Genomic DNA, 23,744 nt, shown 5'->3' with positions numbered 1-23,744 from the left:
ATAAATTTTTACTTTCAAAATTTGATGAATTAACATGTGATGATTGAAATGAAACGTGTTTTAATCGTTTACTTTCATGTTGCGCTATAAAATATAATTTCATATCAAAATTTTGAAAATTCTAATATTTTTTTACTATTTTAAGCAAATAATTTGTCCGATTCGATTAATACCGGAAAAAGTTTTAGTAATAAGTTCAACTTTTTATTTACTTTAAGAACTGGCAACTCTTGAGGCATCTGTTCAGCAGTCGATTGATTTTTACGTCATTTTTCGAGGTCTTTTGACGGCGCAACATTTGAACTTAATATTGCGATAAATTTTATAAGTGAATATATAATCTTAAAACAATGAGTGTAATCATTTAAACGTGGTGAATAAATCTTGTTTACTAATTTAAATTTTAGATTGACAATTTTTTTTATATTATTCATAGGTAAGTGAAATAATATGTATATATTATACATTTAATTCTACAAAATTAGGTATTATAATAAAAAATTATAGCCATTAAAATAATAAAATTGATCTGTAATTTAAAATATATATATTTTTTCTTATAACATAGGATACCTATTGTTTCATTTATTGATCAATCATAATAGTAGTCGACCAAGGGTCATTCATTTAAACAGAATTATTAGAGAAAGTTGACAAAAAGGACATTTTTTTAATCGGTCTACATAGTATTCTACATTTTACTATCAATATATAATAATCAATAAATCCATCCGTATGTAACGAAATCAATGGACACGAAGTTTTGGCGATTTTCTATTGAGTATCCTGAGAAATATACTATCATCTCTACGGTTTACACATTTACGATAATTAATTACACACGAGACGCAATTAATAGCAAATTATCAATTTTATAAAATACTCGCTGAATTACTTGTAGGTTGTGACCTTCTGTACATAACATAATATGTATAATTTGACCACTTTTCGTATTTCGAATAAATAAACATATATTTATACGTTTATTTAATGAACAATTTTTGCGACTTACAACGGTGGATTGAGGTTTGAAGAAATCCTCTTTCAAAATCGATTATTTAATTAAAAAATATATATATTTTCATTCATTTTAATTTATCTTATTATTAATTAATAATCACCCTTTGCTTTCATTTAAATATTTATTCCTTCTTGTTAATTAATTCATTTGTATTTCACCCGATTATGACGCAGTTTAAGAAATTAATGGTAATTTTGTTTATACGTATATATAATTGACACTATCTGTAACACTGTATTTTTTTAAAGTAGGTACTAATATGAAAGAAATATTTGTAATCGGTAACTAAATATGAAAGCAAATTGATTGAAATTTTTACACTGAAAATTGCACACTATGCTTAGTGTATCTGTCTTGTCACGTATATGGATTCATATTTTGAATATATTTAATATTATAAGGCATAGACCCTTATATTGACTTATAGCCCTTTGGCAAATAAATATCTTATCATAAATACTATAGTAATCCCATAGAAACTTACTACGTTCATTAATGAAAAAAACTGTAGTAAGTAGTTGTTATTTAAACCGTATAAACTCATTACAAACGTTTTAATTAAAATAAATGAATACTACTTTGTACTGATTTTTTTTTATGGAACATTGTTATCGTTTTCATTACTTAAGTAGAATTTTCGTTAGATAAGACATGTCCGTGACATGTGCTTGTTTATTTGTTTCATTAAGTTATCAGAGTTCAGAATCATTACCATTGTTCATACAAATTTATTACGAACTTATTAGATCGGTATGTTCTTTTAACATAATATTAAAATCGATTTTAAATCACTGCAAACAAAGTATTTATTACAAAATAATTTTAGAATTAAATCTAAGTAACATTTAAAATAGATAAAATAATTAATTTTACTATATAAGATTTACATTAACGATTCATTAATGTGAATTAATTTGATCCTAGAATAGTGTTTTCAATTTTCAATTTCAATAATGTTTTTCTATAAAGTATAAATTATTTAAGCAATTTAATAAACTAACATCTGCCGTATTGCTTATTTCAATGTATTTTGAGCTTTAAGTATGTTTACGTTATTCATAGACTAAAATACGTCGATAGGAAAATGATGCATATCACTTTTAAGCAAACTAAATATGTTTTATTAATTACTATATAATATAAGATAGAATTTAAAATTCGAACGAACATTGACACTGTGAACTCATTTATTTGCTGTAGCAGGGCTTATCTATAAACCTTGTAATTCACGGATAACGTTGCTCATTACTTATTGACTATGTAGAGTATACAAAACTTGGCGATTAATTAAGAATATTTAAAAATATGTTGTTTGCGAAATTTGGTAAAATGGCATATTTAAGTAGACTTTGGAAATATTTATTGGAAATGCCGAATGTACGTCCAGGGTGTCTATAGTTGATAGTCATATGTATATTACGTAGTGTTCGTAAAATCTATTAGTCCCAATTAAAATTTTCTTCCAATATATTTATTAATCAGTATGATGTTTATAACTCTATATTTAATTTGATGTATGAAAAGAGCTATGATTTTCCATCTCGTTGAGCGTAACATATCCAAAATTTCCCCGACGCTCGTTTGTACTTCACGTCACGTTAAATCTACGGCGATTAGAGGTGTGCCTGACGCTAATCACTCGACGTCACGATGAGGTGTTAAAAACGTGTGATATTAAAATAATTTGTATATGTTCATAAACTAACGCTTCGATGCCGTTTTTGTTTCATTTTAAAGGAACAACCTATTGAGGTTTGTTTTCAAGATTATTTTGTCGATATACAATTTGACAATAGTTACTTAATTGGAAAGCTTAAATGCTACCTCTACCTAGACACCTACCAAACCTACGCCGAGACACTACAACCCAACATAACTTTTAACTATTTCACAATTACCTACGAATTCTAGGATACGTACTACGTAGTACGCTTATTTACTTAAAACACTACCCGTAAAAAAATACGATATTTATTTATTCAGTATAAAAACATTTTACGCATTATTTTGTATGGAATACTCACCCGATATCACCTTCTCCGTTTAAGTATACTCAATGTTTCGGTGAATTTAAAACTTAAAACCCGTTATATAGTAACTTAATATATATTTTTTTTATATTGAGCCGAACAAACTTCTTGTTCGGCTCAATATTATGAAAAAAAAAAATACAAATCCGTGGAAGTATAGAAGAAAAATGCCTGTGAATGTAATGTAATATTTATCTTCTAGCCTAGTCATCCTTTACAATGAGCCACATAAACTTGGACAAGCCTCGCTATGATCAGAGCACGTATATGGGTCGTGCGAAGCATTTCCTTCTCTTGACCAACCCCATGAACGCCTTTGCCAGCAATTCGGATTTGGAGGAAGCAAAGCGTATTGTCACCGAATTCAGGTACTAAGACTTATTCAGTATAATATATTTCACAACTATAATATTTTTTTTTTTCAAAAAGCAAGCATTCAACTGCACTGTAAATGTCCCACTGCTGGATCTTCTCTACCTTTTAGGAGGAGGTTAGGAGTTTATTACACCACGCTACTCCCACGTGAGTAGGTGGATACACATAATGCCGAATTTCATTGAAATTAGATACATGCAGGTTTCCTCGCGATGTTTTTTTTACCGCCGAGCACGAGATGAATTGAAAAACAACATAAAACTTGAAAATTCAGTGCTGCTTGCTTGGCCTGATTCAAATGTTATTTTGGACAATTCAAGGGCTTTGCACAAGCCCGTCTGGGTACGCACCACCTACTCATAAGATATTCTATCGCCAAACAGTAATACTTAGTATTGTTGTGTTTGAAGGGTGAGTGAGTCAGGGTTGGTGGACCATTGGTGATATAAAGAATGGTTAACATTTCCAACAGCGCCGCCGCGGTCGGTGGTGATCACTTAGCATCAGGTGGCCCATTTTCTTACCTCCCTAAAACATAAAAAAGATATGCATATATACATGTATAGCAAAATATAATTTTGTACGTTAGGTTTACTATAGAAATGCCCATTAATTGCTAAGTTTATCTTTTTTACTCTGTAGAAAGTCACGTAGGATGCCACCTGGTTACAACGAAGATAAACTGTGGGCGACCAAGTATTTATACGACAGTGCCTTCCATCCGGATTCAGGCGAAAAGATGTTCGTTCTGGGTCGCATGGCCGCTCAGGCGCCGATGAACACGATCATCACTGGCTGTAAGTATATTTCGGGATGATTAACGAATTATTACGATTAGAATTATACTTGACTATTTAAAAAGTTGTTATAACTTTTATTATGATTCATGCGTAACATTTTAATTAAAATGTATCCATTCTTGAAGAGATAGTTGACTTATATATTTTAATTAAAGTTATATTCCGGTTAAAAGGCTGAGTGAGCCAGTATAGCCAGTTCCCGTTAGTGTAGAATGTGGTAGTAGTAGTAGTAGAATGGTTAATATTTCTTAGATAGCCAATGTCTATGGGCACTTACCATTAAGTGTCTTTTAATGTATGTTCCTTAATTTGTCAGTTAGCCTACCTATTTTCAACAATACCGTAAAAACATTTATTTCTTCATATTTCGTTTATAAAATAATGTTCCATTGTGCAGGTATGATTACGTTCTACAAGACGACCGCCGCCACAGTGTTCTGGCAATGGGTGAATCAAACGTTCAACGCTGTCGTTAACTATACGAATAGATCTGGAGACGCGCCGCTACCTACCTCGTGAGTAAAGTCCTTTTATATATTTACTTAACTTTGACTTTGGTGACGTAAACAAATTAATTTATCAACATTTTAACAAAGTTGTAATAACACAATACTATGTAAATCTGTATTTTTTACTTACTTGGATAAATCTGATAGTGTTATTAAAAAACGCCCCAGAGACTTGCTAGATCTACTAAGGGCGGAACGCATGGAAATGCATACTTATAATCCAATGGGATGGCGATCTGTCAGGCCCTAAGACTAAAGGCATGCTTCCCGAGGCACGAGATTGAACACTGTATCATTGGCAACCTGGAGCTAAAAAATCCAACTCCAGGACGCCACTGATTGTTTTGGTATGGAATGTTGAAGTCTCATAAACAAGTCAATGGATTCTAAAGTTAAACGAGCTATTTAAGAAAATGTTACAATGAACAAGAAAATAATATTTGTTGATTTAACCGTTCGTGAAGTAAATCGAGACTTCGTTTCACAGACAGTTGGTAGCGTCCTACTGCGCAGCCTGCGGAGGCGCGCTATCAACCGCTCTCTTCCTCAACAGCAAAGTCAAGGTAAATTTGGCAATTGCAACTTATACCCTATTTCAATGGAACTACAAAAGAAGATAAACAAACCTTAGATTTATGTATTTCATGCCACGACTTGCTAATAACTCAGCTATATTGTGCCCTAATAAGAGTTTATTATTAATATACCTTCATTTAACACTATTACACTTAACTACTTAGGTATATCCACTACCCAAGTTCCGATAACAGTTTCGTCGATGTTCAAAACGCAATTTTTTTCGCTAATCCATAGTGAATATCATAGATAAATCAAGCTTTCGACCAATGATATCGTGACAATTTGCTGTCAAAAGTTGTTTATTTGGCTTTTTTCCTATTATGTTTAGTATAGAGCGGAAATGTCCGAGTGGTTAGAACGCATGCTTCTTAACCGATGATGTGGATTCAAACGAGGCAGGCGCTGAATTTTCATGAGCCTAATTTATGTTTATAATTGATGTCGAGTTCGATGGTGAAGGAAAACGTTGTGAGGAAACCTGCACGTGTTTAATTTCAATGAAATTCTGCCACACCTGTATCCATCAACCCGCGTTAGAGCAGCGTGTGCAATCAATTCCTAGCGCTCTCAAAAGGATAGGCCGTAGCGCAGCAAATAGGTCTTTTACAGCCTCTTTTTTACCTAAGTTATGTTTTCGCGAAGATTGTTCTATTACGGAACATAATCAGCAAGAATATGTATAAATCTCAAGCGTGTGTCATCTTAAACTTATATAATTATATGCTTAATGACAAACTATTGTATTCTTAGTATTCTTTAAGAAAAAGAGTAGAAATCGTTAAAAGAACTTGGAGAGCAATCCCCAAGTCTATTGAAGTATAATTAAAGTCGATATAAGTATTTCAAAGGATTAGTGTTGTATTATGAATTATTCAAGAAACGTTGTCTTGCATCTTTTTCTTTCGAATGTCAGATTAGCGATCAGAGAAAGAGATAAATGATTGATAACTAATTAATGGCAATGTTTTCAAGGTCGTTGAGGTATTGGAATCCATTTCCCATCGCGTTTTGAATTACGTCACGCGTGGCATTTGTTTTTTACGACGATAGTTTTCATTATCATATATTTACAGAGATTTGTAATGAATAACACTCTTTGATATAATTTGCGCAATCGTTCCGAGCTTAGCTCTCAACTGACGACCATGACATAGCATCTCTTATCAACTCGGTTCAAAGAACTGACGAATATTTTTATTCCTACCTACCGACTAAGTTTAAATATATAAAATATTAAAGCTATACAGTTATTTATTTATATTAATTGTAAGTTGTCGCGACTGCCCAACATATGTGTGTGCGCCCACAATATATGTGGGCGCCGTAAGAAATTTTAGTTATTCCTTACATCGCCACCCATCAGTGGGAACTCAGATGTTACGTCCCTTGTGCCTGTAGTTACCATTACCGTCTTTCTGTCGTACCGGCACACGGGGCACGTGCCCAGGGCCCCCATCCTTAGAGGGCCCCGAAGAACCAACAATTTGTTTCACACGTTTATGCTCACTTTGACTGCTATACATTTTAAGTCGAAATTGACATATTTGTAAAAAATAACTAACGTATTTATCAAAAGGCTAGTGACGATAGTCGATATTATAAGTAGAAAGCTATAGACGTGCTCATCATGATAAAAAACAACTATACTATAGACTTAAGATTGTACAACCAATCAGATACCTACGAATTTACGAAAATGACCGCGCCGTTTATTTGTAACTATACTTAAGGCCTGGCTAAAAGCAAATTATTTGTACATGGTAGTAAATATCTACCAAAATGCACCCAAATTCAAGGGTGCCCAGCATAGCTTGAGACGGCTCTGGTAGTTTAAAACCAGAGCACAACAAATCTTAGTATCGCTTTTTGCCGATATATATGGATATCATATGAATAAAGTTGTTTTTGTCATATACACTGTGTACAAAATCGGACAAACGTCGCCCCGCCTGTGTAAACATAAGACTTTTCACGGCGATCGATTTTACGATATTTGGTGACACCATCTTGCGGCATATTACAATAAAGAACTTAGTCATCCCGTGTCGAACTAAATGACCCGGTAGCCCGGGATGAGCTATTTCTAATGTTATAAGACCTTGGCTGGCTAAGACCAGTAATAACGAAGAAAGCCACTGAGTACTAGATTCCGGCCTGCTATCAAGAATTTTTTGATAAAAAACCACAATAACTTTTTATCGGCCGGACCAGGGCTTTGAACCCATTTATGTTTAGCCACTAGACCAACGAGGTAGTCAAAAATAGTTATATTGAATGTATATACCAACATCTTTATTTTATGCTATACAATCTTTTCATGAATTTTCTAATATTTGGTCATAAAGCTAAATATCAACATTTCATTATTCAAAAACAAATTTCGTTTCAATAAATTCACAATACGAAAGACAAATATTTATCATAATCAGTCGTGCAATTGTTATGTCAACGAAAGATCACACTACGATCGACGTCATGATTATATGATAGGGTACATAAGACGTATCCAATATAGCATACTCCTTGAGTCGTTATATTTAGTTCATAAAACAAAAGAATTTCATTTCATTTCTTCTTCGTTTCGATCTAATCAAATATAATGACGTTCAGACGTAGACAAAATTACTAGTTATTTTCTAATATGATATATCCTAACAATAATAACGTCCATTTTTATATAAAACAAGTTGTCACACGCTGCTTCGCTCGAGTTAAACGAGTGATACAAAATTTCAGCAAATTCGGTTACGTCGTTTGGCCACAGCAATAGACAGAGTTACTTTCGCATTTATAATATTAGTGTAGATTAGGTCGATAGCAATTATTCCATTTACTGGGTTCGGGGGATCGGGGAAAAGCATAATAATATCATGTGCCAGACTTACGGGCGTTTACTAGATCGAAGCCAACCCTCCTTGGCAAGGTTTTTGCATTGGCTCCTCGCCACCATAAATGATTTTGGCTTATACAACAGATTGATAGATGTAGGCTCTAACCAGTCTTATGAATTCAGATGAGATAGCTTTTTAGTATCCTGTTAAAATGTAAAATAATTTCATACGAAGATAATAATGTGTTCTGCCCAATGAGATATGTTTTGGCTAAAGATACAAAGGACCTTTTTTAATCTATCAACGTATCTTAGACGTATTCAGGTCTTCAATTTATTTATTCTAGTTGATAGATTTGAAAGTATATTGTCAATTTTCTCTCACGTACATTTATCGTAAAATTAATATTTTATCTCGATCTGAGTTTAGTTTACTTGATTAAATTTATTATGTCGTTTCGATTAATATATTAACTATTACTCTTAATGTTAGAAATTATAATAGGTACCTATATATTTATAAAATTTTTAGGGGAAATACCTTTTTAAACTTTTTTGAGAGCTCTTCAATAGTCATAATCTTAAATATTTACAGTATCACAAATCTTGGTTACCACGATGTTTATCACGATCGTAATGCTGCAGCATTTCTACAATTTTTATTTAACTTTCCCTATTAGTATGTGTGAGTCACGTATTTCAACATAATTTTAAACAAGTTCCATTGAACCGTTGTTGAATATATTTTGCACACTATTATATCAGTACGGTGACAAGACAATCAAATAAGTTTTTAATATCACACAGCTGGGCTAAAGAATTAATAGTAATAGCCTAGCTGGTTTGGAGCTTATTCCACGACGCTGTTTCAATGCCGGTTGGAAGATAAACATATTGCTACGACTTAGCATCTGAAAACAGTGGTGCTCTTCTGGGTTTGAAGTTTTGAACGAACGTATTCTTCTGCTATGAGCCACCTCGCCTTATGAAAGACGGATAAATACTTGTTTACTTTAAAATTGTTTTTTTTAATTATATTATTAAATGCCAAATCGTAATAATCGTTACTTGGCGATAGGGCTTCGTGCAAGCCCGTCTGGCTTCGTTGGACTTATTATGGGTGGGTTATATATTCTATCGCCAAACAGCAATGGTGAGTGATCTAGTGTAACTACAGCCCACAGATACAAAATCTGAATTTCCATAGGTGGTGGTGCATTGGCGATGAAAATAATGGTTAAAATATCTTACCACTATATGTGGTAAGATATTTTAATATATATGGCCACTTACCATCAGGTGGGCAATTTGCCCGTCCGTTACCAATTTAATAAACAAAAAAAATAAAAAAAAGCGTTCTGGGATAAATCGCAGTTACAAAATCCAGAGATCTCAGAGAGCTGAGAAAATACTCTCAAGAACATCTATTTAGTCTTGACTCTTGAAACGTCAATCAACCATGTGTACACACACGTCATAAAGATAAGATTAGGAAAATTGCGATTCCTCAATAAACTTGTACAATAATATCGCCTTATCAACGACATTTGTTTGCTTTGTCAACAATTAACGTCAGAGAGGTGTGTCGCGGGACATAATGCGGTAAATACATACACATTACAATCTCTCAGATTTGACTTACAGATTCGCTCAGAAAGGATCGCGCCTCCATGTTAAATTATCGGCATGCATTGCCAAAATAATATAGATTTGCAGCCTGTAAATTTCCTACTGCTGGGCTAAGGCCTCCTCTCCCTTTGAGGAGAAGGTCTGAAGCATATTCCACTACGCTGCTCCAATGCAGGTTGGTGGAATACACATGTGGCAGAATTTCGTTGAAATTGCATGCAAGTACCTCGCCATGTTTTCCTTCACCGCCGAACAGGAGATGAATTATAAACACAAATTAAGCATATGAAAATTCAGTGGTGCCTGCCTGGGCTTGAACCCGAAATTATGGGTTAAGATGCACACGTTCTAACCATTGGGCCATCTGGGCTTAAAATAATATAATATAATACAGTTGTATTTTTTTTGCTGTCCTTATCTAAGGACAAGGACACCGGGGGCGTGAGGGACGCGCCTTCGTGAGTGAATCGCTGTTTACAATACGATATATTTACTAAGAGTCAATTTGTTTCCATATTAGCGCTTCTATTTTTAAATTTCAATGACGTTTTGAATTCTTATTTTTTATCTGTCACAGTGTATTATGGAATATAGATTATTATCGATTACAATGATTTAGATTAGCTTTAGCGTATTAGAAAACTAATTCAGATATCTTTTAAAATTTATGTAAATATTTATTTCCACGTTTTTAAATTCCAAACGTAGTATTCCTTATAGCGTCCTAGTTTCCGCCTGCTACATCGCCTGAGTTTTAGGGGGGGTGGTATACCATGGTTATATATATAACCTCGAATGTTAGATACCCAATGTCCCTTCCTATAATTTTCTCTTAGGAATATACGAAATAATAAAAAAGTAGTTAAATTAGTGAAAGTCTAAAATCTTTATTCGTAATAGAAGCGATCCTCTTTCTTATTGATTCTCAAAAATTTACTGTCATTACGAAAATAAACACCTAGGACGTGAGAAGAACCAGCGAAACTTTGCGGATTTTCTTTATGTTTCAAGTGTAACAATTATGAGTTTTATTAATATTGCAAATTTTTTTTTTTTTAATATATTTCCTATACGTATCATTTCCAAGGCACATATTCGTATAAAAAAATAATTTCTTTTGTACTGTCTTTTAACAGACAAACGTTCCTTAACGATTCTTTCATTTATTAAGTTTTTTGCGAATCTGATATAAAAAGGTATGTATTATCCCAAAAAATAGTTATTAACTGTGACATCGGGTAATAGTAGTTACAATTTACTTTCTTATGAGTTACTTTGATTAGTTTTGACATTATTACATAAATTTAGTAAACAGTACACCAGAAATTTATCTGAAACTTTCTCTATGCTGAATCTAAATTTAAATAAGACAATAACAAATAAAATAATGTAACGTAATGACGATTCAAAAGTGCTTTTATGAATATGCCTCTTGAATAAAGAATATTTTCATTTGATTCATTATATTCTTTCTCCGAGATTCGAGTCCGTGACTCTATCTGCAGTGATTAGGAAAACCACTTGAAAAACATGACTGTACATTTTACTGTAACTATTAAAATACACTATTAAAATACACGAGCCGAGATGGCCCAGTGGCTAGAACGCGTGTGTTAGATTTTTTTATTCAATTTATAATTAATAATTACAATAAAACCAAACAATTACCTTAATTAAAATATATTTATTCAAGTAGGCTTTTATCGTCATTTAACCAACTATTTTAAAGTAAAACTACCACCGGTTCGGAATGTAGATCCTACCGAGAAGAACCGGCAAGAAACTCAGTAGTTACTCTTTTTCAATGTCCAAAAATACAATCATGTTAGTTAAATACAATTATACTAACTTTGTATATTGATAATTGCAAAAGACACAATTCATATATTCATCCATAATTTAACAAGCAATAACAACTATAGGGAAATATTAGTATCATTTTTATACACAAATATTTTAAAATAATAATTTACTAACACTAGCAAAAATAAAAATACATTACGTATCTCGTAGATGTTGACACTTCAGATCGCCACCAAAAGAGACCGGTAAAATACTTACAAGGGGTATTTATACAAAAATTAAGTGTCAAAGTTGTCATATTACGTTTTTTAATTATGTTATTAAAAACTTTTTATTTTAAATAAATACTACACTGAAAAATAATATAATTTTAATAATATTAAGTCACAATAATTAATTATATTGATAATTTTATACAACTATCTATCACGGCCATACTGACAGTACTTCGTCCACGAAGGACAACTCGAATAAAAATATCGTAATAGTTGACAATCTTGAATAATTGAAATTAATAGTGGAACAAAAATGATAAAGAAGTATTAATAACCAAAAGGAATAACTGTAAAAAAGTTGTAACAATTTAAAGATTTTTTTACGTTTCATTTGATTGAAACATTAACTTGTTATTTGCACAATTTGTTTTTCTTTCTCATACAATTGCGAGAATTAGATTTTGAAATATTATATAAGATTTGTATTTGAGCCAGATACATAGACATGCCAATCACATTCACTCGCTGCTTGTGAGATAATTGGCACCAAGTATAAGGCCTAACAGCGAAACAGTTGAGCCAGTGACATAGACATACTGATTCCATTCACCTGCTGGGGGTGAGTAACTAACCAGTACCAAATCACGGCCTACCAGCGAGGTTTCAGCCAATAACATAGACATACTGATTCCATTCACCCCCTGGAGGATGAGTAACTAATCAGCACCAAATCATGGCCTACCAGCAGCCTACCCAATTTAAATTTATAACTCGAAAAAAAATAATATAGCAAAAATTGTGCAAATATCAAATTAAAGATTCAATAACAGATGTTTTATAACAATAAAATTTTGTAAGAATTGTATTTTAAAAATATAACTTTAATTTTTATTTATAACTTATAATCTAGAAAAAAAATAATATACTAATATCAAATTAAATGATTTATTAACAGATGTTTTATGTATTATCGATAACAATTGTCTTAATACTATTCGAACATTAATGTTTTATATTTAATTATAAAAATTAAACAATCATTTTATAATATTTTCTTTTTATTCCAAATAATAACTTCAGAAAGGGCTAATCGAAATTGTATTTATTTATATTATATATTTAACAATAATTTAAAATTTAATGTTTTATGCGACTTTGCAATCACAGTATCTCTTAAATTACCGAGTCCTTTTAAAGCGTAACGATCATTAGAAAGAATTGAAGTAATTTCATAGGGGCCCTTAAATTTCGGTCTTAATTTATCATTGCGTCTGTGATCCTGACTAACGTAAACTAAATCACCTACATTATAGATTATATTGTTTCGCCTGACAGAATCAAAACGATCTTTGAATTTTTTTTGAAATCTGCTGTAAACGTTGTCTAGCAAGTTCACGATCAGCTTGTACGTCAATGTAAGGATTTAAGCTATTACTGTCGAGAATGTCGTTTAGACGAGCTTGAACAACGGGTATATTTGCTTCTACACCGATCAGTAAGCGCAAAGGAGAAAATCCGGTAGATTTTTGGATTGTGGTATTTATAGATTGTTGTACTTTCCATAACCCATTCGGCCAGTCTGACAAATCGTTACATATAGTGCTTAACATGTTAACTACTGTGGCTACATAACGTTCAACCTGTCCATTACTTCTAGGTGTACCAGTAGCTATCATGTGATGTTCTATAGATAATTCTCTAAAAAAAGTTTTTAATTTGATTAGAACTAAAATTTGTTCCGCGATCAGTGATAATTAAGGATGGCGTACCAAATATTGTAATCGTTTCTCTTATGATAGGTATTAACTCTTGGGTATTTAAAGTTTTAAGTGGCCTTAACAAACAAAACTTAGTAAAACCGTCAACTATTAATAAAATATATTTGTATCCCTCTCTCGTTGCTGTGAAGGGTCCTCTGCAATCTAAATGTATTGTATGGAATGGAATAGCAGTTTTTTCAATGGGATGGAGAAACCCTTGTTTTGGACCTGAAGGTCCTTTTCTTTCGACACAAATCAAACAATGGGAAATGTATTTTTTAATAAAAGATGACATTTTAGGAAACCAGAAATAATCTTTAATTTTATGCAATCTTCTTCTTAATCTTAAACTTTATCAAAACCTACGTGGCAATTTTCGTCGTGAAATAATTTTAATATATTCAGTCTATAACCCTTCGGTACAAACAATTTCGGTTTTGCATCTGAACTAACTTTATAATGAAGTAGATCATTTTTAATTAAATATTGATTAGCATCCAAATCACCCGATTGTAGTTTTGAGATAAGAGTTTGAGTTTCAGAGTCATTTTGCTGAGCAATTTTAGCCATGATTGTGAAATATCTCTTTCATTAGAAATTTCAATAAGACTAACCTCACGAGCTAGCTTTGGGTCTGGGAGCCTGATCGGGTTGCGGCTACGGAAATCGACATGACTTATAAATTTTCCCTTTTTATATTTAATTTCAAATTTAAAATCTTGCATTAGGGTCCACCAACGGGCGACCCTCGGTGACAAATCTTTTTTTGTCATGGTGGATTTTATCGCATTACAGTCTGTAACAATTGTAAATTCAATACCTAACAAATAGACTCTAAAGTGCTTTAGGGCATTATAGATTGCTAACGTCTCTAAATCATAGGAGCAATATTTAGATTCTGGAGGAGTTGTTCGTTTACTGTAATAAACTACAACTTTATTTTGATTATTAATTTTCTGTAAGAGTATTGCTCCGTATCCTATGGAACTGGTATCGGTATGCAGTTCAGTAGGATACTTCGGATCAAAAATAACTAAGAGGGACAGAGAAACAAGATGATCTATTATATAATTTCTAGCCGCATCCTGTTCGGGTCCCCATTCCCATTTTTGATTTGTTTTTGTTAATTTATTAATACAAGCCGTCCGTGAAGCAAAATCGGGGATAAATTTTCGAAAATAACTGGCCAAGCCCATAAATTGGTAAATTAAAAATATACTTGCTTGACATTATTGGGTATACAAGAATTTACTAAAGCACTACCTTTAGATTCACTTGGCCTAACACCTTCACGATATGTGCCTACCTAGGTATTCAATATTGTCAACAAAGAATTTACATTTTTTAATATTTACTGTAAAACCATTAGAATCCAAAGCCAAAATTGTTTGTTCTAAATAATCAAGTCCCTCTTCAATGTTGTTAAATGGTATTAAAATGTCATCTATATATACTAATACAAATTTTAAATGTCGTAAAGCTTTAGAAATAGCTCTCTGGAACACCGAAGGTCCACCACAATTTCCAAATGGCATTTTGAGAAATTCGCAATGGCCATCCGGTGTTACGAAAGCCGTGTACTTAGTCGAATCGTCACTTATGGGTATTTGGTAAAACCCATTTTTCATATCCAAAGATATGAATAACTCGCACTGACCTAATCTATCAATTTGGTCTTCAATGAGAGGGAGGGGGTATCTATCTTTTTCTATTATTCTATTTAAAGCTGTGTAATCGATACACATTCTGTCAGTTCCGTCACTTTTTTTTTAACCAAAATGATAGGACTAGCGAAAGCTGAATTACTTTCTTTAATTATCTGTTTATCTAATAAATCATTAACTATTTCTTTAACCTTCTCTCTCTCAATTGGAGCTAATCTATACGGCCTATAATACACAACTTCGTCTCTTTTTAATTTGATTTCTAGTTTACCAGTCTTAACATTTCCAATGGGTTTCAAAACAGACGGATATTTTTGAAAAATATCCTTAATCCTTATCTGTATACTATCATCTAGGTGTTACAATTTCTTATTAAAGTCGTCTGAAAATTCTAATTTTTCTAATGAATTAATTTCAAGATTAATTTTAGGTGGATACTTCCGTACTAAACGAGAACCTAATGAATTTGTTATAATCTCAATATCGGGATGCTGTATAACATTTTTACCTATTAAAAGATCATAACGACAATCGTTGTCCTTAACCACATATATATCTAATTCGATACATAACTGTTTAAATTTAACGGGTACCGTAATTTTCGAAAATATATTTATACTACCTTTACCTATACCAAAAAACGTAAAAACAACATGGCGTTAGATGGCAACCTAATCGCTTTGCTATAGATTCTCTTATTATACTGCAATTTGCCCCAGTATCAATTAATGAATTGATTTTAACATTATTAATAGATACTACTGTTAATTTTGACTGAGGCTGGGTTCCCCTAAAAAATTGACTTCCTTATTATCATCTTTTTTATTACCGTACCGACAAATATTATCTGTATGTCCGGGTTTTGGACAAATAGTACAAAATCTTTTTTTTTTTATTTTTCTGTTTTGCCTATTGCCTAGACATGTCAAGTCCCTCCACCCGCTGCTAGTGGGATAGACTTGCATCAAGCAAAAGACCGACCAGCGGAAACAGTTTTTTTTTTTTATATCGATTACCTCGACATGCTTGACCCAATCACTCGCTGCCAGTGCGTCGGACAAGCACTTTTTTTTTTATTTTTATTTATTAACAATCACAACTTTTGTATACTTCAAAATTTCCTTCCTAATCATATATAGAAATATAAATAATATGACATTACAATTTAGGCAAATATGTCATATCTAGTAACAATTAGTTATATGTAATTATTATCATCTAAGGCTATTTTCGACAACTATGTTTTCCAAAGTTCGACCTCCAGAAGGCGCCAGACTCGAAACATTTTAAACGGAACCCCTTAGGGTCTTACCAGCCTTAGGAACAGCCATGCTGCTCCATCGAAATTCTTTTGACGGTTTCTTAATCTTCTGACACCAGCCTTCCGCACTGTTGTCACTGGTTGCTCGATCGTAGACGGAGTGCTGCGTCGTCATCATTACGGTGACGGCCAGATACAGCTCCTCGAATCGCGTTGACGAGACCATTGAAACACAAAAAATAAAAATTAGTAGGTACTTATGTGAATTGCATATCCCACTTCTGATGTTAGATTTTTTTATTTTTATAATTAATAATTACAATAAAACCAAACAATTACCTTAATTAAAATATATTTATTCAAGTAGGCTTTTATCGTCATTTAACCAACTATTTTAAAGTAAAACTACCACCGGTTCGGAATGTAGATCCTACCGAGAAGAACCGGCAAGAAACTCAGTAGTTACTCTTTTTCAATGTCCAAAAATACAATCATGTTAGTTAAATACAATTATACTAACTTTGTATATTGATAATTGCAAAAGACACAATTCATATATTCATCCATAATTTAACAAGCAATAACAACTATAGGGAAATATTAGTATCATTTTTATACACAAATATTTTAAAATAATAATTTACTAACACTAGCAAAAATAAAAATACATTACGTATCTCGTAGATGTTGACACTTCAGATCGCCACCAAAAGAGACCGGTAAAATACTTACAAGGGGTATTTATACAAAAATTAAGTGTCAAAGTTGTCATATTACGTTTTTTAATTATGTTATTAAAAACTTTTTATTTTAAATAAATACTACACTGAAAAATAATATAATTTTAATAATATTAAGTCACAATAATTAATTATATTGATAATTTTATACAACTATCTATCACGTGCATCTTAACCGATGATTTCGGGTTCAAACCCAGACAGGCACCACTGAAATTTCATGTGCTTAATTTGTGTTTATAATTCATCTCGTGCTCGGCGGTGAAGGAAAACATCGTGAGGAAACCTGCATGTGTCTAATTTCAACGAAATTCTGCCACATGTGTATTCCGCCAACCCGCATTGGAGCAGCGTGGTGGAATATGCTCCAAACCTTCTCCTCAAAGGGAGAGGAGGCCTTTATCCCAGCAGTGGGACATTTACGGGCTGCTAATGCTAAAAAAAAAATGCTAATTAAAATACACATATTATACTATTGATATTAAAATTAAAAAGTAAGAGCGATTCTTCAACGATAAAACTACATATAACAGATAATATATATAATATCTGTTGATAATATTTAATAGAGGGATAATTAGTTACAGAACGATAGATTATAATGACTATCGCTATCCTACATTATTAAGTTGGGTTTCTTTCTATCAATCATTTATTTTTGATATGATTAGATTGTAAGTTCAAGGGCTCAAACAGAACATTCTTTCATCCGTAATCATAATTAGATAAAACTATATTTTAATGTGTCATTGAGGACATGTTTTTGGGCTATTTAAATATCTTTCTCATAAAAATTGGAATTTTGAAACTTCTGAAATTTTGTTTTTGGCTATAATTAAACGAAGAATGGCTTAGGCTTTTCGACTTGTAGTAATTAAATTGTGAAGTAAAGGATATTAGGTACCTAAAAAAGGTGCGTTACTTTGACCGTATTGATAGATACATGCATATTTAAGAAAGCTCTGAGTTCAAGGTTTAATCAGCGTTTTGTAACTGTTAGTTACTTCGTAGCCCCATAGTCTCTGCATGAAAATAGATATTTTCACTGTCATTCTGCAATTTGCCCTCAAGTTGAAAGGGTGAAATTTGAGGGAGTTAAATACTCCACTAATAGTCGGTAAAATCAAACGGAATTAGAAAGGGAAAGTTAGACATTTGCCTTCAAAACGCTATTTTTAATTATATTTTTCTGTTCATTAAATATATTAATCCCAATTAATAATCTTCGGAAGGGGACAGAAGCGCCATTCTGGCAATTTTTGTCACAATCGGACACTCTCGGATGAAACCCATATGAGATGCTACTCATTCCCTTTACTCACCATAGGATGATGATAATACCATCCTTTGTTCCTGGCCAATCTTAAGGCAGACCAGCCAACTACGCTAGACATATTATGGTGTACAAGTGCACTTCACGTGCTTTCCGAGGGACTGGAGTGTACACACTGGAAACATCCACACTCAAGCCCTATATACCTAGCTTTCTAGACTTGCAGAGTGCCGCTCACGCGAATAGTGTTTACACGTGAGCGACAAATACAGCTATGTAGGTACTCGTATGTTTTATGTTTAATTGATTTTTTTTAATTTATTATTGAAATGCCATTGATTTTTATTTTCCAGATTACGTTTCTTCCTTAATTTTGATAAATTGCCAATATAATCGATCAACCTTACAAAAACACGACATTGACTGATTGTTTTCGCTTTTATTTTTAATAAATTATTGGTAATATTTGAATTATAAATTACCTAGATTTATAACATTTCGAACGAAAACTATTTTTTTTTTTTGTCGATTAGTACTTGATAATATTTAAGAAATTATATAGCGTACCAACTTACGTACCCTATACCTATTAGAGTTTATTCACGACAAAAAATTACTAAGGCGCGTATTAAATAGATGTTAAATAATCTTATCACACTAATGATAATGAATTGAATTTTTAAAATACGATTACGTTATTTGCCTGCCTGGATGAATTGAATACATTCCTCGACATAATTTTTTTTAAAAACTAATAAACATTTCATAAACAATTAGAGGGAAAAGTTGACAGGGTCAAAATTATTTCAAAATCAAAATATACTTTATTGAAGTAGGCTTTTACAAGCACTTTTTATTAGATGAAGCTACCACCGGTTCGGAATGTAGGTTCTACCGAGAGGTACCAATAAGAAATTCAGTAGGTAGTTACTCTTTTACAACATTTAAAATACAAAGTTATGTTATCCAAATACAATTATATATGTATAAAATGTATCCTGCCTGGAAGTGATCAAGTATTAGCTGTATTGAATTATATGTTTTTTTATTAATATTTTTTTTACAAATAATTTGATTTTTTTAATTTATGAATAATAAAAAAAGCCTGCCAATTGTCTATTTTTATTTTATATTTTTAGCAAAAGTAGCTTATCTGTTGTTACTTAACTGTAAATAGTACAGGTTGCTTTGTGAACCACTGTACCTTGGAAATGCACTCAGCAACAACAAACAGCTATATTTGTATACAAAACGCCATGGCTCACTATTTATCACATCTCATATAATGAACAAATATGATTTCATCGTGTAATAAATCAAAATACACAATTTCTTCTGCTCACGTCACGGCCACCGCCTTCTTACGTAAAGTAGCATAATATTGTGATAAGTATCATAAAATTGTCAATTTTTTTCTACTATCACACTTTTTTTTAATACTTTTACCGACCTAATTCCAACCAACCCGCATTGGAGCAGCGTGTTGAAATTAGCTCCGACCTTATATATAATTGGTGAAATTTACAACAAAGATTCATTACTAGTAAACTTCTCCTTCAATGACAGTAGTGATTCTGGTCATTTTCTTCAATGGTAGTTTTAGCTGCCAGTTTGTCGATCCAATGATGATCGACATTTAGCTGCAACTTTTGTTTCTGTGTAGGTCCTTATTGTTTATTTGTAAAAGTTAATCCATTCCGTTTCTAGATAATCTTAAATAAAATATCATGTTTTTATTACAGATCTCGGAAGAAATATTTGTGTTTTAAAACATCTGCAAGGATTAATACTATTACATCACATCATCACATCTCACAAGTATTGATTTTCTATTTATTACAGAATATGAGCCCAATCTACGCTCGCTTGGTACCGTTTGCGGCGGTCTGCGGAGCTAATTTCATCAATATACCCATGATGAGAAGCGGGTATATATTTTTTATTTATCTATAAAATTCTTAATCAGACACCTGATACCAAATTTGAAAGGAAAACGTAGGTACGCTAGGTAGGTATCACGGAAGGATCATCAAAGAGATTCGCACCTATTTCGTGCTATGCCAGTGTTGATGTGTGAGGCACCATTAAATATATGTAATATAGACTACGGTTAACATTAATGTCCACAAGATATCACAAATCATCAGGTCAAAACGAGCAGATACCTCTTTAGAACATAGATACGAAAACTTTGATTACGAAATATGAAATTCCGAAATCAAACTACACAGATAAGAATTATAGGAGAAAATTGTTAGGAAAGTCTAGCTAATTAAAAGTAGTAGGTAATTGTGTTTGGCATCATCTTAATGTATTTGTTTAGATTCAAGATTCAATGTAAACTGTATAAAAAATATTATTATTAAGAGATATACTTGTATCAATTAGGCTTAAGTGAAGACTTAAGCCTAAGTCTAAGTAAAAACTTTTGTTTTATCTAAATTAGGTTTACTAATTTAGATAAAACAAAAATGTACCTCAATTTTTGTCCATAAATGTAGTAATTCCTGCAAAGTCACTAGCAATAACCTGCTATTTGTTTTTGTTCCAGGGAACTAATAAACGGTACGCCAGTTTTTACGGCTGACGGAACGCGAGTGGGTAACTCCAAGAGAGCCGCCAAATACGGTATCGGCTTGGTTTGCTTTTCACGTATTCTCATGGCGTTGCCTGGAATGAGTGAGTACTATTTATGTGATATTTTTTGAAAATTTACTATATTGAACCGACTGCAATTGCTTTACAAACAAACCAACAAATTTCATCCTTTATATTGTTAGTATAGATATAGTATTATCTTAATTTTTTCACCCGATCTCTAGCATAGATTTTGTTTTTTTTTCCATAATATTAATGTGGTGATTTCCTCCTGACCGATTTCGCCCACGATCTTCGCCCACGAGACGCACCATATTCTACACAGGACATATTTAGGTGTAAAGTGTTTGCGCGAATATATTAATGAAAGGCTTATCGTTTGTTCTATTTAAGAAATATTACAAACTAGTGGGCATCCGCGACTTGATTCGCGTTTTAGGGGTTTGTCGTCAGGTTGTAGGTATAAAATAGTAGCCAATATCCGTCATTGAGGTTCAAACTTGTTTGACAAACAGACGGTTACTTTAGCATTTATAATATTAGTATACATATATGTGAAATAGATGTAAACAATTATCCATATACAAAATGTAATACGAGCAGGCTTAAGAATTCTGAAACAAAAATGTTCCAAAGAACATGACAACCATGCAATACATACCTTTGGGTATATATTGTAAACAGAGGTTGTTACGAAATCGTTCGTACATGTGTAAATAATATTGCGAAAATAAGATGCATATAAATTAGACTCAATTTAAAATTGTCAGTCTTTCGCGAGCTATTGATTGAATTTGTTTACGAGCACACACAAATGTACGTACATTTATATTTACACAAGTAATACGTTTCAAGTGTCATTCCCGAATATATTGGTGACTATTTTTATCATTAGGAGATCTAAGGTCTGCCTCGGAGTTTATTTTGTTCTATATGCTATTATTATAAATGCGAAAGAAACTCTGTCTGTAGCACTTTCGTGGCGAAAGCACTGAACCGAATTTAATGAAATTTGGTCTGAAGCATTTGTACTTGGAAGGAAAGAGATAGGCTATAGTACGACACAACTTAGATATAGCATTGGCAAAATTCGTAAAACAAATCATATTCGAATTAAGTGCGTCTTCAAAATCATTAATCTTTATTTACTTATTTCTTATACGAAAATAATCTTTACGGAAACGTAATAATTTGCAATGTCATATAAACAAATACATTCGGCAAATATACGATTAATATTTTTTTTCAAATTGTCGATGCTACATTTAAATTTTGTCGTACTGTACTTTATTATGCCTAATGCCTAAGAAACGCGTGTGAAGCCGTGGACGATAAATAGTATGCAATAAAAGCATACTATCAAACAATGCCACTGCAACGACGGTACTTCCCCAATCAAAAAGTAAGAACATTGTTCGCCGTCCGCAGCGGTGACCCCTATCATCACGAGCATCGCGGCGCGGCGCGGGCTTTTCGACCGCCGGCCGGCTATGGTGGTGCCGTTCCAGCTGTTCATGGTGGGTCTGTGCGTGACGTTCGCGACGCCGCTGTGCTGCGCCATCTTCGACCAGCGCGCCTCCATCTCCGTCGACAGTCTCGACCCAGAACTCAGGGTACGCATGCCTCTACCTTTATACGCGGGCCCGCCACCACGATAATGAATTCTATAGAATTCTATGCATACATTAATTTCCCGGCTATAATTATAACTTTTCTATTTTTAAAATGTATTTTTTTTAAATAATGAATGGACAGTCTCGACTCTCGACATTTTCCATAAGTTTATTCGAAAAAGTTTGTATAGTCATCAAAAAAAATCGAAAGTAATACTGAACTTCAATACAGTATATATAAATATATATATTCACCATGATGATGATGATTATTATTATGAATTTATCTTACTAGCTTGAACAGTCACGGAGACATCCAAATTAAATGATAAATGTGACACGTTATTCCTCCATAACATGGACTAATTTTACATAAATGACTGTGTTCTACTTATAAAGCAACGAATAAGGGATCATCGGCATTTTTTAATTTTTTTGATCGGATAACGCTTTAAAGTAAATGATTGAATGACTAAATGATAAATGATTATTCATTTGTTTACAGGATTCGGTTAAGAAGAATTACCCCAAGATAAATGAAGTATACTTCAACAAGGGTCTATAAGCTTGCGCCAGAAATGTAGTACAAAATAAACATTGTAAAGAAGAAATTTGTGAACGCAGTCAAAACGTAATTAAGACTTAGATGCAATCTAGATGTTTTTTTTATTTAATTTAAATGAATGCATTTATTAATTAATTGGCAACAAAACATTCCTAAATGTGATTTGTTCTAATATAGATCTGAATATTTTTTGGAATTCAATATTTTTTAGAGTATTTATTTTATTACTGTTATATAAGTTTATATGTTGAGTTTTGGTTTTATCGTTTTAAAATAGGAATTATGATTGTACATTTAATGATATAGTTTAAAACAAACGGCTCAAATGATTAATTTAGCAATAACTATGAAGTATTCCAATTATTTATTTGCCAATTGTGACGTCAATTAATATAAGAGAAAGCGACAATAAACAGCTGTTCCATATTATGTTTGAAATATAAAATTTATCTGTTATTAAATATATGTACAAATAAATG

The 23,744-nt window shown here is 32.3% G+C and overlaps 1 protein-coding gene across 2 annotated transcripts; it reads left to right on the top strand.

The window, feature by feature from the left end:
* The first annotated feature begins 278 nt into the window (after window positions 1-278).
* LOC125073169 (sideroflexin-1-3) lies at window positions 279-23,454 on the top strand. 2 transcript variants are annotated; one of them, XM_047683888.1, is made up of 9 exons: window positions 279-436; window positions 3,254-3,419; window positions 4,069-4,223; window positions 4,624-4,741; window positions 5,223-5,298; window positions 20,332-20,417; window positions 21,041-21,168; window positions 22,516-22,700; window positions 23,206-23,453. In XM_047683888.1, exons 2-9 carry the CDS (start codon window positions 3,271-3,273, stop codon window positions 23,263-23,265), a joined length of 957 nt encoding a protein of 318 aa, XP_047539844.1. In that variant the 5' UTR covers window positions 279-436; window positions 3,254-3,270; the 3' UTR covers window positions 23,266-23,453. The 2 variants fall into 2 exon arrangements, with proteins under 2 accessions (XP_047539844.1, XP_047539845.1); XM_047683889.1 differs by lacking the exon at window positions 279-436 and adding an exon at window positions 1,745-1,771 and having other exon boundaries at window positions 23,206-23,454.
* The last annotated feature ends 290 nt before the right edge of the window (window positions 23,455-23,744 follow it).

This window comes from Vanessa atalanta, chromosome 23, assembly GCF_905147765.1.
Source record: "Vanessa atalanta chromosome 23, ilVanAtal1.2, whole genome shotgun sequence".
Taxonomy (NCBI): Eukaryota; Metazoa; Arthropoda; class Insecta; order Lepidoptera; family Nymphalidae; genus Vanessa; species Vanessa atalanta.
This window is presented reverse-complemented; position numbering and strand designations above follow the sequence as displayed.

Coding starts and splice junctions, on each gene's coding strand:
- LOC125073169 (XM_047683889.1), top strand. CDS start 3,271: ATGAGCCACATAAACTTGGACAAGCCTCGCTATGATCAGAGCACGTAT. Junction 4,742..5,222: donor GACGCGCCGCTACCTACCTC/GTGAGTAAAGTC, acceptor TTCGTTTCACAG/ACAGTTGGTAGCGTCCTACT. Junction 5,299..20,331: donor TCCTCAACAGCAAAGTCAAG/GTAAATTTGGCA, acceptor TATTTATTACAG/AATATGAGCCCAATCTACGC.